This window comes from Balaenoptera musculus, chromosome 13 (genome assembly GCF_009873245.2).
Source record: "Balaenoptera musculus isolate JJ_BM4_2016_0621 chromosome 13, mBalMus1.pri.v3, whole genome shotgun sequence".
Taxonomy (NCBI): domain Eukaryota; kingdom Metazoa; phylum Chordata; class Mammalia; order Artiodactyla; family Balaenopteridae; genus Balaenoptera; species Balaenoptera musculus.
The window spans coordinates 27041061-27056995 of NC_045797.1; the positions used below are offsets into that span (position 1 = coordinate 27041061).

Below are 15935 nucleotides of genomic sequence, written 5' to 3' on the forward strand. Positions count from 1 at the left end.
TAATGCTGCAATGAACATGGGTGTGCAGATATCTCTGAGATCCTGCTTTGAATTCCTTTGGATATACACCCAGAAGTGGGATTGCTGTATCATATCATCATTCTATTTTTAATTTTTTAGGAACCTCCATACTGTTTTCCATAATGGCTGTGCCATTTTATATTTCCACCAACAGTGTACAAGGGTTCCAATGTCTCTGCATCCTTGTCAACAATTGTTATTTTCTGTTGTTTTGATAGTACCCATCCTAATAGGTGTGCAGTAGTATCTCATTGTGGTTTTGATTTGCATTTCTCTGATGATTAGTGACATTAAGCATCTTTTCATATACTTGTTGGCCATTCATATATACTCCCTGGAGAATTGTCTATTCGAGTCCTTTACCCATTTTTAAATTGGGTTTCTTTGTTGTTGACTTTTAGAAGTTCCATATATAATCTGGATATTGATCACTTATCATGATTTGCAAATATTTTCTCCTATTCCACAGGTGGTCTTTTAACTCTGTTGATTGTGTCCTTTGAAGCAGAGTTTTAAATTCTGATATAGTATAATTTATTTATTTTTGCTTTTGTTGCCTATACTGTTGGTGCCATATCCACGAAATCATTGCCAAATCCAATGTCATGAAGCTTTTCCCCCATGTTTTCTTCTAAGAGTTTTATAATTTTAGCTCTTCTGTTTGGATCTTTGATCCATTTTGGGTTAATTTTGTATATGGTAAAAGGTAATGGTCCAAATTAATTCTTCTGCATGTGGATATCCAGTTTTCCTTTGACAGCTAGGTAGTAATGGCTTGTGTCCTATACACTTTTCTTTTATGTTATTAGAAAAAGGGGGCCATGGGTGAACATAAATAGATTTGATCTTGGGTCTTTTTTATTGTAATTTTTTAAAAGTTTGTATTGAGATTCTTTCTGTCTTTGTCACAGTCATCTGGAATGCCTTAAGCTTTCCCTCCCCTGTTTCAGTGTTGAGACATGGTACTTCACTTCTAATACTATCAGCCTTGGGTATTTAATTGTAATTTTGTTTCTAAATTGCCAGTGTCTTTTCCCAGAAGTAACAATTATCTTACAAATAAATACATACATCCACACAGACAAAGAAGCACTGAAGTGATATGCATAGGAAAGCAAAAAATAAAAAGATGGAACTCTGTTTAAATTGTGAGACTATAGTCTCATCAGAATTAAGTGGAAACACGTAGACACAGGCGTTTGCGTGTGCATGCTCTCTCTCTCTCACACCCCCTACCCCAATCCCCATTACCTGCAATATCTATTTGCAAGGATTTCTTCTCTTCGGGCCAGGCTTCCTTAGGAACTGTCCTCTTACTGTGGATCTCCCCTTTCTGTTTAATGGCTTTAGTGTCTGCTAGACTATCAATCTTCGTGTCTTGTAGTTGAGCTGACTGCTCTGAAGCAGCAGCAGCACTGGAACCTAAGAGAGGGAAATCACGATTCAGACAGGAAGCTGACAAAAATTATTTTAAAATACCTCTCAAGCATCTACTAGTGTGAGAAGAGAGTTACACTGGATAAACAGTGAGATGGATGCAGGACAGGAATAAAGACACAGATGTAGAGAACAGACGTGAGGACACGGGGAGGGGGAAGGGGAAGCTGGGACGAAGTGAGAGAGTGGCATGGACTCATATACTACCAAATGTAAAATAGATAGTGGGAAGCAGCCGCATAGCACAGGGAGATCAGCTCAGTGTGGTGTGACCAGCTAGAGGGGTGGGATCGGGAGGGTGGGAGGGAGACGCAAGAGGGAGGAGATGTGTGGATATATGTATATGTATAGCTGATTTACTTTGTTATAAAGCAGAAACTAACACACCATTGTAAAGCAATTATACTCCAATAAAGATGTTTAAAACAAAAAAAACTGAGATGGAAAGAGAAAAGCATTTTGGGCAAAGGTGACTACATATGAAAAAAATGGAATCAGGAAAGCAACTGAACATCTAAGAAACAGTGCAAGTATATAATTTATTAGATTATAGAATTTGTAAGGAAAAGAGAGAAAAATTAGCATTTGAAAAGTTCTTTGGGAGCCCATTCTACTGTTCTGAAAGACTAGGCTAAAAAAGTTTAGCTTATATACTTTTTAAAAAATAAATTTATTTATTTATTTATTTATTTGGTTGCATTGGGTGCTCATTGCCGCGCGCGGGCTTTCTCTAGTTGCAGCAAGCGGGGCTACTCTTCATCGTGGTGCGCGGGCTTCTGATTGCGGTGGCTTCTCTTGTTGTGGAGCACAGGAGGGCTCGAACCCGAGTCCCCTGCATTGGCAGGAGGATTCTTAACCATTGCACCACCAGCGAAGTCCTAGTTTTTATTTTCAAGGGCAACGAAAACTTTGATGAGGAGATTAACATGATCAAAACTTTTTCTGAAGCATTCGTTTAAAAACAGCAAAAAAGTGGGTAAATTTTCGAATACAATATTGCCCAGAATACAATATAACTTCTGAAAAAGAAGCAATACACAAAAAAAGAGAAGTGGCTAATTATACTCCAAAATATGTTTCTATTTATACTTGTGGCAGACTACCAGCTGTCCTCCGAAATCCATTTTCCTTTTCCTCTAAAATAGAACCTGACTTAGCTGGGCATACCATAATAGAGATTTTATTTCCCAGCCTCCCTGGCAACACAGGTAGGTGTGACCATGTGAATAAGTCTGGCCAATAGGATGGAAGGGGAATGGTACATTTAACTTTTGAGAAGTATTTAAAGGAAGAAATACACTTTTTTCTTTTTCCTTTTTTTCCCTTTCTGCTGGCTGGAATACGTGTCTGATGACTACAGCATGAGAATGGAGGCTAAAATGTTGAAGCAACAGGAGAGAAACAGCTTTGTTCCCTGATACTCTTTTCTGTCTTCTTTAAGCCAATGTCATTTTGTTTTTGTTTTCATCTCTCAGAGCCAAAACTATCCTAAACTAAACACACTTTTACAGGCATTTTTAATCAGCACAGTCCTACCGAAGTAAATTAACTGGGTAGGTAGTTAGGAAGTAAACAAGCTAAATTCCTGAAGAACAAAGGCCTATGTAAAACAATTTTATTAGAGAATTAGCATCTCATGGCAACAAATATTTTTATCAGTAGAGTTTTAAAAAAGGTCCATTATGTGAATTTCTGGCAATGAGATTAATTTGTGTACAATATTCACAAAGTTCTCCAAAAATATCTCAAAGAGCTTTAAAAATGTTAGTTTTACCTGCCAGTGTATACCAAAAGTTGCAGCTAACATCCTATTTCACATATGAAGAAGATGGAGGGTTGAAGAGAGCAAGAATATATAATACTTTTCTATTTATATTCATTTTAGAAGGCCAGAATAGAACAATAGGCAGATAATTCTACAGTTCCACTACCTGTAGTGTCTTTCTGCAAGGATCCTTTTTCTTCAGATCGAGCAGCCTCGGTCACTGCCCTTTTACTGTAGATCTCCTTTTTCTGGTTTTTGTCTGAGAGGTCCTCATCCCCAGTGATGAGTACTTGAACTTGAGCATCTGGAATAATGATGTCATTTGATCCCAGGGAGAAGGAAAAGATAACACAAGCAAGTAATCCACCCACTCCACCCCAAACAAAAACAATCCACCCACTCCACCCCAAACAAAAACAAAAACAAAAACCTCTTTATATATTAGGAAAAAAAGAATCTCTTAGGCTCAACCATGTAAAAGCTGTGACAGTTTTAAGGACTTTATAACATATGACAGTTTTGGGGGGTTTGGAAAGTTTTCCATATTCTTCTGTGTACAATCACTTTAAACAAAATCTGTTCTTTGCTGATTTGATGCAACAGTTAAAAAAAAAAAATCCAGATCAGGTATCTTTCGAAGTAGTAAAGTACATCTGAACAAGCCTATTCAAAATTTTTGTCACTTAGGGGGCAAATTTTGATATTTCGTAGAATCCTAGAAAAGCATCTGTATCATCTAGATTTTATATATTATACTCATATAATTTTTTAAAATCTCCTGAGGTTAAATTTGTCTAATGCTTTCTATTTTCTTTCTGTTTTTCTTGGTCATACTTGCTAGAGATTTATCTACCTTATTGGTCTTTTAAAATCAGCTCTTTTCTTTTTTATTGTATGAGAAAACTCAAGTGCAAAATACTAATGTTGGTAAATAAATTAAAAATCACCAATACAACAACTAGGATACAGTTATCAAGCAGTTAATATGGTTATGTTTTTTACAATGGATTGACAAGAGATTCACTTCCTATCTCCAAGCATGAATATTTTTCAACAGAGCAGTCAGAAAGGCAATAGAGATTACTAAAAACAACATAATGAACACCAATGTGCCTACTATAGAGCTTAAGAAATAAGATAAAACATTACAGATATAATGATAATGATACCCTGTGTAAAGCCTCAATGATACCATTCTCTCTTTTCAGTAGCAACCTTAAGCTCAATTTAGAGTTCGTCAATCTCAAGGATGTTCTTGAACTTTTTACTATACAGTGCTGCATGTATTAGTCAACAAGGTACTGGATTGTTTTGCATGTCTTTAAACTTTATATAAAGGGTATAATACTCTGTGTACCTTTAAGTAACTTGCCTTTTACACTCAGTATTACGATTGGGGGATTTACTCTTAGTGACTCTAATTAACTCATTCTCAGTGTTATGTAGAATTCTATGGAATTAATATATCAATTTTCACCTGTTGATAAACTTTAGGCTATTTCTAATTTTTTAATATTGAAAAGCATTACAATGAACATTACTATAAAATTTCTTGGTAGGTTGTATGAGTTTCAAATATCTTCTCTCAGTCTGTGTCTTGTCTTTGAATTATTTATGATGTCTTTCGGTGCACAAAATTTTTCATTTTAATAATGCCACTTATTTTCTTTTTCCTTCATGGCCTGTGCTCTGTGTGTCTTCTTTAAGAAATCATTATTTCATGGTCAAAGGATAGTCATCTAAATTCTAAAAGCTTAAAGTTTTCCTTTTTACATTTAATATCATTTGGACTACTTTTTTGTTTAGTGTACAGCAGGGATCTATCTGATTTTATTTTTTCTTACATATATAATCAATGGCCCAAACACTATTGAATAGTTCATCCTTTCTCCAGGATTCTTATGTCATCTGTGTCATATATTAGTTTCCACATTCATGGGTGTGTTTCTGGGTCAACATGTTGTTCCACTTTTCTTTGTTTATTCCTTTCCAAGTGAGGTCTTAAATATATATATTTTATATATATATATAAATTATATATAAATTTTATGTATGTATATACATAAACACACACACACACACACACACACACACATATAAGTCTTTTGACGTCCGGTATGGCAAGTTCCCTTACCTTATTCTTTAAATATACTTTTTGATTTTCCAAAAAATTTTGGAATCACCCTGTCAAGTTCCATGAAAAATTCTACTGGAATTTTGAGTAGCGATTCATTGAATTTATTTAAGTCTTCCTTAATATATTTCAATGAAGCTTTATCATTTTCTCTACATTAGTTTTACATGTCCTTTGTTAGATTCATTTCTAAGTACTTATTTTTTGTTGTTTTTCAAAAAAGTATCTTAAAAAAAATCTTTTGCATTATGTATCGGAAGACATGTATCAAAAAATGCACAGAGAACTCAGTGAATTGGTAAAAAGTGAACAGGTACCAGGAAAAAAAAAAAAATCTGCCTAGAACCCTACATGCTCTCCCTTCATTCTTTCAATCTCCCCCAGGCTGAGCATAACACCCCATTTTAAATGCAACAAATTACTTATATTTCTGAACTTTATATAAATGGAATAATATAGCACATAGCCTTTATGTCTTGCTTTCTTCTCTTACATTATATTTGTAAGATTCGTTAAGTGTTAAAAACATATATTTGTCTTTTACTCAGTCTCATTTACTGGTTACTATTCAACAGTGTTAATATGCTACAATTCACTCATACTACTGGAAAAATAATGGCATAATAAATATAAAAATAATGGCATCTGGGTAATTGCCAGTTTGGAGCTATTACGAAAACTGCTGTAAAGAACATTCATGTGGCAGAGGAGACACCACCACCGCAGTTGCCGCCACCTCCGGGATTTCTGGCTCTTTTCTCTTCGCCTTAAATTCGGGTGTCTTTTATGAATAATCAAAAGCAGCAAAAGGCAACGCTATCAGGCCAGGGTTTTAAAACCAGAAAAAGAGATGAAAAAGAGGTTTGACTCTACTCAGTTTCAAGACTGCATTATTCAAGGCTTAACTGAAACTGGTACTGATTTGGAAGCAGTAGCAAAGTTTCTTGATGCTTCTGGAGCAAAACTTGATTACTGCCGATATGCAGAAACACTCTTTGACATTCTGGTGGCCGGTGGAATGCTGGCCCCAGGTGGTACACTGGCAGATGACATGATGCGTACAGATGTCTGTGTGTTCGCAGCACAAGAAGACCTAGAGACGATGTAAGCATTTGCTCAGGTTTTTAACAAGTTAATCAGGTGCTACAAATACCTGGAGAAAGGTTTTGAAGATGAAGTTAAAAAGCTGCTGCTGTTCTTAAAGGGTTTTTCAGAGTCGGAGAGGAACAAGCTGGCTATGTTGACCAGTGTTCTTCTGGCTAATGGAACACTTAATGCATCCATTCTTAATAGCCTTTATAATGAGAATTTGGTTAAAGAAGGGGTTTCAGCAGCTTTTGCTGTAAAGCTCTTTAAATCATGGATAAATGAAAAAGATATCAATGCAGTAGCTCCAAGTCTTCGGAAAGTGAGCATGGATAACAGACTGATGGAACTTTTTCCTGCCAATAAACAAAGCATTGAACACTTCACAAAGTATTTTACTGAGGCAGGCTTGAAAGAGCTTTCAGAGTATGTTTGGAATCAGCAAACCATAGGAGCTCGTAAGGAACTCCAGAAAGAACTTCGAGAACAGATGTCCCGTGGTGATCCATTTAAGGATAAAATTTTGTATGTCAAGGAGGAGATGAAAAAAAACAACATCCCAGAACCAGTTGTCATCGGAATAGTATGGTCCAGTGTAATGAGCACCGTGGAACGGAACAAAATAGAGGAGCTTGCAGCAGAGCAAGCCATCAAGCGCTTGAAGCAATACAGCCCTCTCCGTGCTGCCTTTACGACTCAAGGTCAGTCTGAGCTGACTCCGTCACTGAAGATTCAGGAGTATTGCTATGACGACATTCATTTCATGAAAGCCTTCCAGAAAATAGTGGTGCTTTTGTATAAAGCTGAAGTTCTGAGTGAAGAACCCATTCTGAAGTGGTATAAAGATGCACATGCTGCCAAGGGGAAACGTGTCTTCCTTGAACAAATGAAAAAGTCTGGAGAGTGGCTCAAAAATGCTGAAGAAGAATCTGAGTCTGAAGCTGAAGAGGGTGCCTGAATTTGAAACTACATCCTCAGTAAAGCAAACAGGAGTTGTAGATAAAATGTCATGTCTCATGTGTCCTGGTTCTTACATCTTCCTACCTCCCTATATCAAGCATGATATAAGGGCTTTCATGGCAAAGTTCATTTTAACTGTTTCTATGGTTACTGGAAATGTTGGATTTAGTTTCTAAAACCATGTTTTAGAACTAGTCTATCTGGGAGAATCCTTCTTTGTCTCTTCCAGCTTCTAGTGAACCCTAGTGCTCCCTGGCTTTGGACAGCATAACTCCAATCTCTGCTGTCTTCACATGGCCTCCTCTTCTTTTTTTTTTTTAATTAATTAATTTATTTATTTATTTTTGGCTGTGTTGGGTCTTCATTTCTGTGCGAGGGCTTTCTCTAGTTGCGGTGAGTGGGGGCCACTCTTCATCGCGGTGCGCGGGCCTCTCACTGTCGCGGCCTCTCTTGTTGCGGAGCACAAGCTCCAGACGCGCAGGCTCAGTAGTTGTGGCTCACGGGCCCAGTTGCTCCGCGGCATGTGGGATCTTCCCAGACCAAGACTTGAACCCGTGTCCCCTGCATTGGCAGGCAGATTCTCAACCACCGCGCCAGCAGGGAAGCCCTCCTCTTTTTATAAGTACACTAATCATTGGATTTAAGGCCCACCCTACATCCAGGATGATATAACCTAGAGATCTTTAACTAGTGACATCTGCAAAGACCCTATTTCCAAATAACATCACATTCTGAAGTTTCCTGTGGACATGAATTTTGGGGGGATTACTACTTAACCCATAAAACAGATTTTTGTTTCAGTTTGTTATTCCATGTTTTTATTGTTGAGTTCTAATTTAGCTACACTGTAGTCAAAGAAACTGTTCTGTTTGAACATCAATTCTTCAAAACCAACAGCTTCATCAATTTTTCCAAGTGTTCCGTGTGTTTTTTAAAACATGAGAAGTTCTCTATAGTAAGTCAAATTTTAAATTCCATTTTTAAATCTTGTCTACTTTAATTTTCTTTCCTGGTCTCTCAGTTTCTGATAGATATGTACTGTTGGGTTTACCTATATTTTCCTGTCATTTTTCCTGCATAGAAGTTTGAGTAAAAGAAAATAAAGTCAAAATTTATCTCATTGGTATATTTGAGCCTTTTGTTCTTACGTCGTAAACTCATAATATATGTTAATATTTTTTGGCCTGGAATTTTATTTTGTCAATATTAACATTGCTCATTAGCTTTATTTTAGTTAGTATTTGCCAAATATATCATTTTCCATCTCTTCCATGTTTTCGGAGGGAAGGCAAAATAAACTATAATCTAATCAAAATAACATATACAAATGGTTTTGAAAGTCAAACAGTTCCAGTAAACTTGTAACAGAAATCAACAGTTTTCAAATACCACCAATTTATTTAGCCATTTCTTCTAGTATCACTATCCTTGTTTGCAAATAACATGCTTTACATTGCAGTATCCTTTTTAGTTCCAGAAATTATTTTTTGATTTCCTTCTATGATCAATATGGATTTACCTTTTATAGAACTTTCCTGTCACACCCATATTCCCTCAATCTATCTTCTGAAAAGTTTTAGCCCTATATTAATGTTCATTGTTTATACATTATATAAATAGTAGTCATGATGATTAAATCAATATTCAGTGATTGTGTTATGTTTCTATTATTCACAGTTAAACCAACTAGTATACTGTAATCACATTTATTTTCTTTTACAAAGTTTTGCTTTTACTGAGGAGTTAATAATTGCCTATTTTTGCATGTGCTATGTTTCTATATACCAATCCCTACATCATCCTCATAAATGTAAAGAGAATTGAAAATCTCTTCTAAATACAGTCAACTACATAAGGTATTCTATCAACTTGACCTTTTTCTTGCAGTCCTCAATCTGAACTTGTTCTAGATCTTCTGTACCACCACTGCAATGGCAATTCCTTTCCCCTCTCTCCTACGTTGGCCCCATTTCCTCCATCCCATGTTTTCCTTTAACAAATATTAAATCTACTCCTTCGTTTTATTTAGTGAAATAATTTTCCCTCAGAATTTCAAGGCATTACTCCTTTGGTTTCTAGTTCCATGTATTATTTTTGAAAAGCTTAATGTCAGTCTAATTTGCATTTCTTTATATGGTACCTGTTTTCTTCCTGGAAGCTTTCAGAATCTCTTTCCTTGCCAGTGTTTCAAAATTTCAAGGTCATGTGCCTTTGTGTGGATTTTTACGTACATGACAGTTCCTATTAACATGGAAATTCATATCCTTCAGTTTTGGAATTTATTCCTATATTAGTCCTTTGAGTCCTTCTTTTCTATCTTCTCTATTATCTCTATGGAACACCTGTTTTTTGATGTTGACCCTTTGGGGCCAATCTTGAATTTTTTTTCTTTTCCCTTCTTTTTATGTTCTGTTTCTTAACAGATTTTCTCACTTTTATATTCCAATCCTTCTACTGAGATTGTTACTTCTGATATATTTAATGGGCTCACTTAGCTATTATACAAAAGTCACTATTCAATTTTCCCCAGCAGGTATCTTCCCCCTATTCTTCTTAATCCTTTAAAGTGAGAGGCTCTGAGGCTGGGCTTCTCTGACGGTGAAATAGGAGGACTTTTCCTTAGGATGCAAAGTCTGGAAATAGACCAACAATAATAGTAGCAGTAGACCCCCATAACAAGTGGGAGGTTATAGGGGTCCCTCAGTTAACAAAGCCCAACTTTATTTCACACACATCATCCTTACCAAATGCAAACTAGAGGTGAGTTATATTTGGTAAGTTCATTGTGCAGACTTCTGATGGAGTTCCCTTAGTCTATCACTTTGTTCCCTGTCAATTTTTCCATATCCACCTCCTTCTCAATTGTCTGACAGTGGGATCACAGGGTTATCTATATGTACCAAATTGCCACTAGTATATGAGAGTTTTTATTTATGAACTATACTTTGCAAAAATATTTGCCTTTCTATTTACTTGGCAGCCTCCATGTTAACTGGCAGGTGTGCTTCTTTTATCTTATTTCAAAAGACTTCAAAATGCTTTTCAGTGCAACAAAAAGTTATCTGGAAGAATAAATGTGTGCACTTTAGCAAGCAGCCTTTCATTCGGTTTCCTCATAAAAGCATTAACAACATCACATGAAGTCATTAACACTATGCCAAAACTGGAACATAGAGCCAGCCTATGTTTGAATACTGCCCCGGGATCAGTAGGTCCTATTTGGCTAATAGCTATGCGCAGGAATAAAAAACTGTAAATGCAACAAAGCAACACACGCAAGTATACATGTAGAATTTTCAGTGGCTCCTGGAATTTTCATTTAATAAATACTACTGTGCATCAGTTAAAGAAGCACAATGTCAGGGATGCAAAGGGAAAAACAAATCATGCAGACTCGTAAAGATTAAAAGCTTTTATAAAACAGTGGGGCCTATATCTAGGGGCAAGGATGAAAACTCAAATACCCACAGTCACCAGACTGACAAGGTAGATGTATGAAGTGGATTGAGTCTGAGACTCGTGGGGACTGAAGCAAACAGGAGAATGTATGTCCTCTCTGCAGAGGACAACCATGCCTCAGGGTCAACGATAACTGCCATGGAGGAATACAAGTTGAGTGCAACTACATATTCTGACTTCTCAAGGGAAGCCCAAAATCTTAATTTAAGATGTTGGCAGCAAAAGTTTTAAAAATTTAAAACACCATGTGAGCCATACAGTGTACTGCAGAATCCAACCTATGAGATATTAGTTTGTACCATCTGACAGATAAATTAATGAGGCATTTTAATCCAGATTTTCTATGAATTTTAGTCTTTAAAACATACTTAAATGGATATTATTTCATTTCAAAAGTTGCAATATATTTCCCATAGTGAAAATAAAGTCTACAGTTTTCAAAAATCTAAAGCATTTAAAAAGATTTTATATTTTCCTTCTTGCACATATCCAATAAAACAGCTAGGAGAAAAGTTTGCATTAACAAAGCAGAAAAAAAAGAAAGCCTGGACAATACTCTCATTTAAGATGAACAGGAAAAAAAAAGGCCACAGAATACACAAAGCCAATCCAGTCACCTGCATTATCTTTCTGAAAGGGTTTTTTCCCCATTGACAAGGATGCCTTAGTTACCACCCTCTTACTGTAGATCCCCTCTTTATGTTTAATGTTAACAGTGTCTGCCATGTCCTCATCCCTTGTGCCTAGCACCTGAGCCGGGAAATCTGGAGCAATGGCATCATTGGATCCTACAGAAAAATGGAAAAGTAGTACAGTTAACACAAGTACAGATTGAAGAAAGACAAAAAATTTACCTCTTAAACCACTTCTATAAAAAAGGCACTACCATGGGAGTGTTACAGGGTAATCAGAAGGAGACATGAGTCAAACTGAAGCTGTCAGAAATGTACAATATTGCAACAATATACTGGAGAAGCAAGTGACATAAGAGGAGACATATAAATTAGAAGGGAGACAATTTCCAGCTCAGGAACGTTTTCAGAGGAGGAGAAAATAGTTTGTACCTTGGAAAGTAAGTAGGCTTTTTGAAATATGGAGAGGAAGAAACAAAGGCATTCTATGTAGAGGTTACAGCATTAGCAAAGACCAGGAAGCAGGAAAACAGATTAAGCAAAACAATCAGACACTTCTGTGGTCAGACTGTATTATGTACTACATTAAAGAGAGTGGTAGGAGATATTAAAAAGTAATTGTTTGGGACAAAATTCAGCAGGGCATGGAATCCCAAGCTAAAGGGGTAAAGAGTGTAAATTTTACTGTACATGAAATGCAACATCATTAAGGATTTTTTAATAAAGGGAACTGCAATCAGTTACATTGTAGGAAGCTTAATCTGACAATAATACAAAAGACAAAACATTGTAAGGAAAATTTTATGTCATAAAGTAATACAAGATTTGAAAGTAACTTTATTTTCTGTAAAATATATTTCAATATTCTTAAATCCACTAATATAGGAACTGATAAGAGAAGTTTATCCATGTCACATATAAGAGGCAAAAGAATATCTCTGGACAAACAAAAGTTTATAGTAACTATAGAATTATCTTCTGAAAAGATGCTTTTCTTTCTTAACTGGTACTCCATACTTCATGCATTTTCTAAGCACCTAAAATGTGTATGGCAATAAAAGCTGGGTAAGTATCAGTTCATTTGTACAGTATAAGTATAAATAAGTCATGAGTTCTATTTCAGGACAGATTGCAAGGATCCTATTAAGCCTTCTGGGTCATATGTACACTGAGCTTTTCTTTGCTTCCGTGGCATCACGTTCTTTCATTTGCTCCCTACCTCTCTGGTAGATCCTTAGTGTCCTTTCTTCTACCAAATCTCTCAATGCTGGAGTTCCTCAAGGTTTCAGAACTGGGTTCTCTTCTCTTCCTGGATGAACTCATTGATCATCAATGTATGGAACACTATATGTGGATGACCAACAAATAGATATCTCTAGCTGGAACCTGTTTTCTGAGCTTCAGATTCTAGCATTCAGGACACAGCTAGCCTCTAAAGCATTTGGAGGAAAAATTAGAAAACGATGTCCCTTCCTCATAAAAAAAAAAATTTGTTTTATATATTATGATACAACACAAACAACTATACGTGAGGGTCTCTTCACCACCTCCCTTTATCCTCCAAGAGAGGTGATTATGTCAGGTTCAGAGTTAGGCAAGGAAGAATAATTAAGTTCCTGAGAGCAGTGCATGGATGTACAAGAGAATCAACCTCCTTGGAGCTGAGAGGCAGTTGAAAGAGAGTGTAGCCACACATATGTGTCTATGCCATTGAATGTATGTGTACTTATTTTCCTGCATCTGTGCACAGCTGCAGAACGTGTGCAGATTTACGTTTCGGGCAGGAAGAGAGTTAACGTTATTGCTCCAGAACGCTAACAGGAGATTTGGAATCTTCACACCTGGGTGTTTTCATAAAAAATGGCATATGTTTATGACGTGAACAGAGCCACCTTCTCGATAGTGCCCTTGCATAAAACTTAACTGTAAACTGACTTTGTTTACATTCAACTGCAGCTTTAACATCTCCACATGGATGTGGAACAGAAATCTCATTTTTAACATGTCCAAAGTAGATATTTTGACCATCTTCTCCAAATCTGCTTCTTCCTCAGGTTTCTCCATCTCAGTAAATGGCACCTTTATTTACCCAGTTACTTATTCTAGAAAACTAGAAATTGTTTTTTTTTCACCTCCTTCTCCCTCACTCTCCATATTCTATTACCAAGTCCAGGAAGAACTATTTCCTAAAAATAAGTTGAATGTGTCCACTTCTCTCCATCTCTGTCATCATCACTCTAATCCTAGGTGCTACCATCTCTGACACTAATTACTGCAACAGCCTTCAGCTAACTGGTATCCTCACTTCCACTTCTTGACCCTCCCTTCCTTCACCTGGGCTCCCTGCTTTTCCATCCACAAGCTATTCTCCATATAGCAGCCTGAAAAAAATGTACAAATGTAAATCAAACCACAGCTGCCTACTAGAAGAAAGTTCAAGTGCCTTAATATGGTTTACACAACCCTGGATGATCTTGAGCCTATCTATCTTTAACCGTATCTAGCCACAGCTCTGCTCTACCCACACTGCCTTCTTCTCACTTGGCAAATGCATCCAACTTTCCTGTTTCTGGAGCTCCTCCCATTCTGTTCCCTTCCGCCAGCACACTCTCACTCCCCACTCTCTGCCTGCCTAACTTACCTATATCCTCTAGATCTCAGCTCAGAAGTTTCTTCTTTGGAAAGGCCTTCATGGGCTCCTAAAGCTAAACTGGATTCTTTTACTCTCTTAAAACTCTTCTTTATTTTCCTAACTCGTCATTTGTAATTATGTACTTATTTGTATCTATTTGTTAATATGTGTCTCCCCACTTGAACATGATCATAGGGGGCATGTTTATTTTATTTTGCACAGCCGTATAAATGTAGCACCTAGCATAGTATCTGCCAGAAACACAGTAAGAACTTTAATACTTTTTTGGTTGAAGAAAAAATGAACATAAGCTGAAAGTTTCTGTGACCTTAAAAAAAAAATAACCAGGTCATTGCAGAAAGTTCAGAAAACTAAGCAGAAAACAAACCAAAAAACTCGAGCATACTTTGGTTATAGATCCTTCTAAATGAATATATAGTGGGATCAAAATGTATATAGTTTCAATATCTTTTTTTCCCACCCAAATAGAGATATATTTTGTTTAAATGGAATTTAAAGTCAGCATAAAAAGTGAAAAAACATGCAGGGTCAAAATCATCCTTGAAGGTTGAAATTGATATCCTGCCTGCTCAATAAATCCATCAGAGTCCACTTTTTCCCCCTGGCTTGTAACAGATCACTGTGCCTGCATCTAAGCACCTGATGAAGTACCTGACTTGTGTTTAGAGACCACATTGTACTAAAAACACTTAAACTCTAGAATCATACTCAGGGAAGCAAGTTAAAAGATGCTTAAACTATAAAAGTCAAATGAGGACACTGAACTTCGAGAACTGAGGTTTCCCACCTCTCATTTCAAACTCTCTCATGCTAATATGCTGATAAGAGTGTGGAGGGTACAACACACTTGTACTCTTAAGGTTCATTCTCCTCTTCTCTTTTTGTTAAATACATGTAATTGAACTTGTTTAAATGCATGTATGACACAATGCCAATGTACGCCAAAATTACTTATCATAGTTAAAGACATTTCATCGTAATCTATTCATCTGACTTATTTATGCTATCTTAAAGTTTCTTGTTTCCTGTTTGTTTGGTTTTTTTTTTTTTAATTTTTTTTTTTTTAACTTTGGGTTTATTTATTTATTTATTTTTATGGCTGTGTTGGGTCTTCGTTTCTGTGTGAGGGCTTTCTCCAGTTGTGGCAAGTGGGGGCCACTCTTCATCGCGGTGCGCGGGCCCCTCATTATCGCGGCCTCTCTTGTTGCGGAGCACAGGCTCCAGACGCGCAGGCTCAGTAATTGTGGCTCACGGGCCCAGTTGCTCCGCGGCATGTGGGATCTTCCCAGACCAGGGCTCGAACCCGTATTCTCTGCATTGGCAGGCAGATTCTCAACCACTGCGCCACCAGGGAAGCCCTGTTTGGTTTTTTTTTTTTGGCTGCGTTGGGTCTTCGTTGCTATGTGTGGGCTTTCTCTAGTTGCGGCAAGCCGCAGCTACTCTTCCTTGTGGTGCGCGGGCTTCTCATTGCAGTGGCTTCTCGTTGCGGAGCATGGGCTCTAGGCTCGCGGGCTTCAGTAGTCGTGGCATGCGGGCTCCGTAGTTGTGGTGCATGGACTTAGCTGCTCCACGGCATGTGGGATCTTCCTGGACCAGGGCTTGAACCCATGTCCCCTGCGACGGCAGGCAGATTCTTAACCACTGCGCCACCACGGAAGCCCCTCTTGTTTCCTGTTCTTGTTCTATGTTATTTTGCTTATTTTATATACTCAACAATAATTTGGAAGACAGATATCTAGTTTTAAAATTCTTTTCGAGTTTTATTTTTTGGTAGCTTTTTTCCATTGT

The 15935-nt window shown here is 37.0% G+C and overlaps 2 protein-coding genes across 2 annotated transcripts in view; one reads left to right on the forward strand and one right to left on the reverse strand.

The window, feature by feature from the left end:
• Positions 1–1192: 1192 nt before the first annotated feature.
• ALMS1 (ALMS1 centrosome and basal body associated protein) overlaps positions 1193–15935 on the reverse strand; it is a 166450-nt gene continuing 151707 nt past the window's right edge. The window contains exons 14-16 of the mRNA XM_036873812.1: positions 11480–11650; positions 3390–3527; positions 1193–1443 (exon numbers count right to left, since the gene is read on the reverse strand). Coding sequence (XP_036729707.1) covers positions 1193–1443; positions 3390–3527; positions 11480–11650 — 560 coding nt within the window. The remainder of the gene's footprint in view (positions 1444–3389; positions 3528–11479; positions 11651–15935) is intronic.
• Positions 5789–7705, forward strand: LOC118905709 (basic leucine zipper and W2 domain-containing protein 1-like). The gene is made up of 2 exons (XM_036872429.1): positions 5789–6388; positions 6478–7705. The coding sequence occupies exons 1-2, from the start codon at positions 6305–6307 to the stop codon at positions 7399–7401; spliced, it is 1008 nt and encodes a 335-aa protein (XP_036728324.1). The 5' UTR covers positions 5789–6304; the 3' UTR covers positions 7402–7705.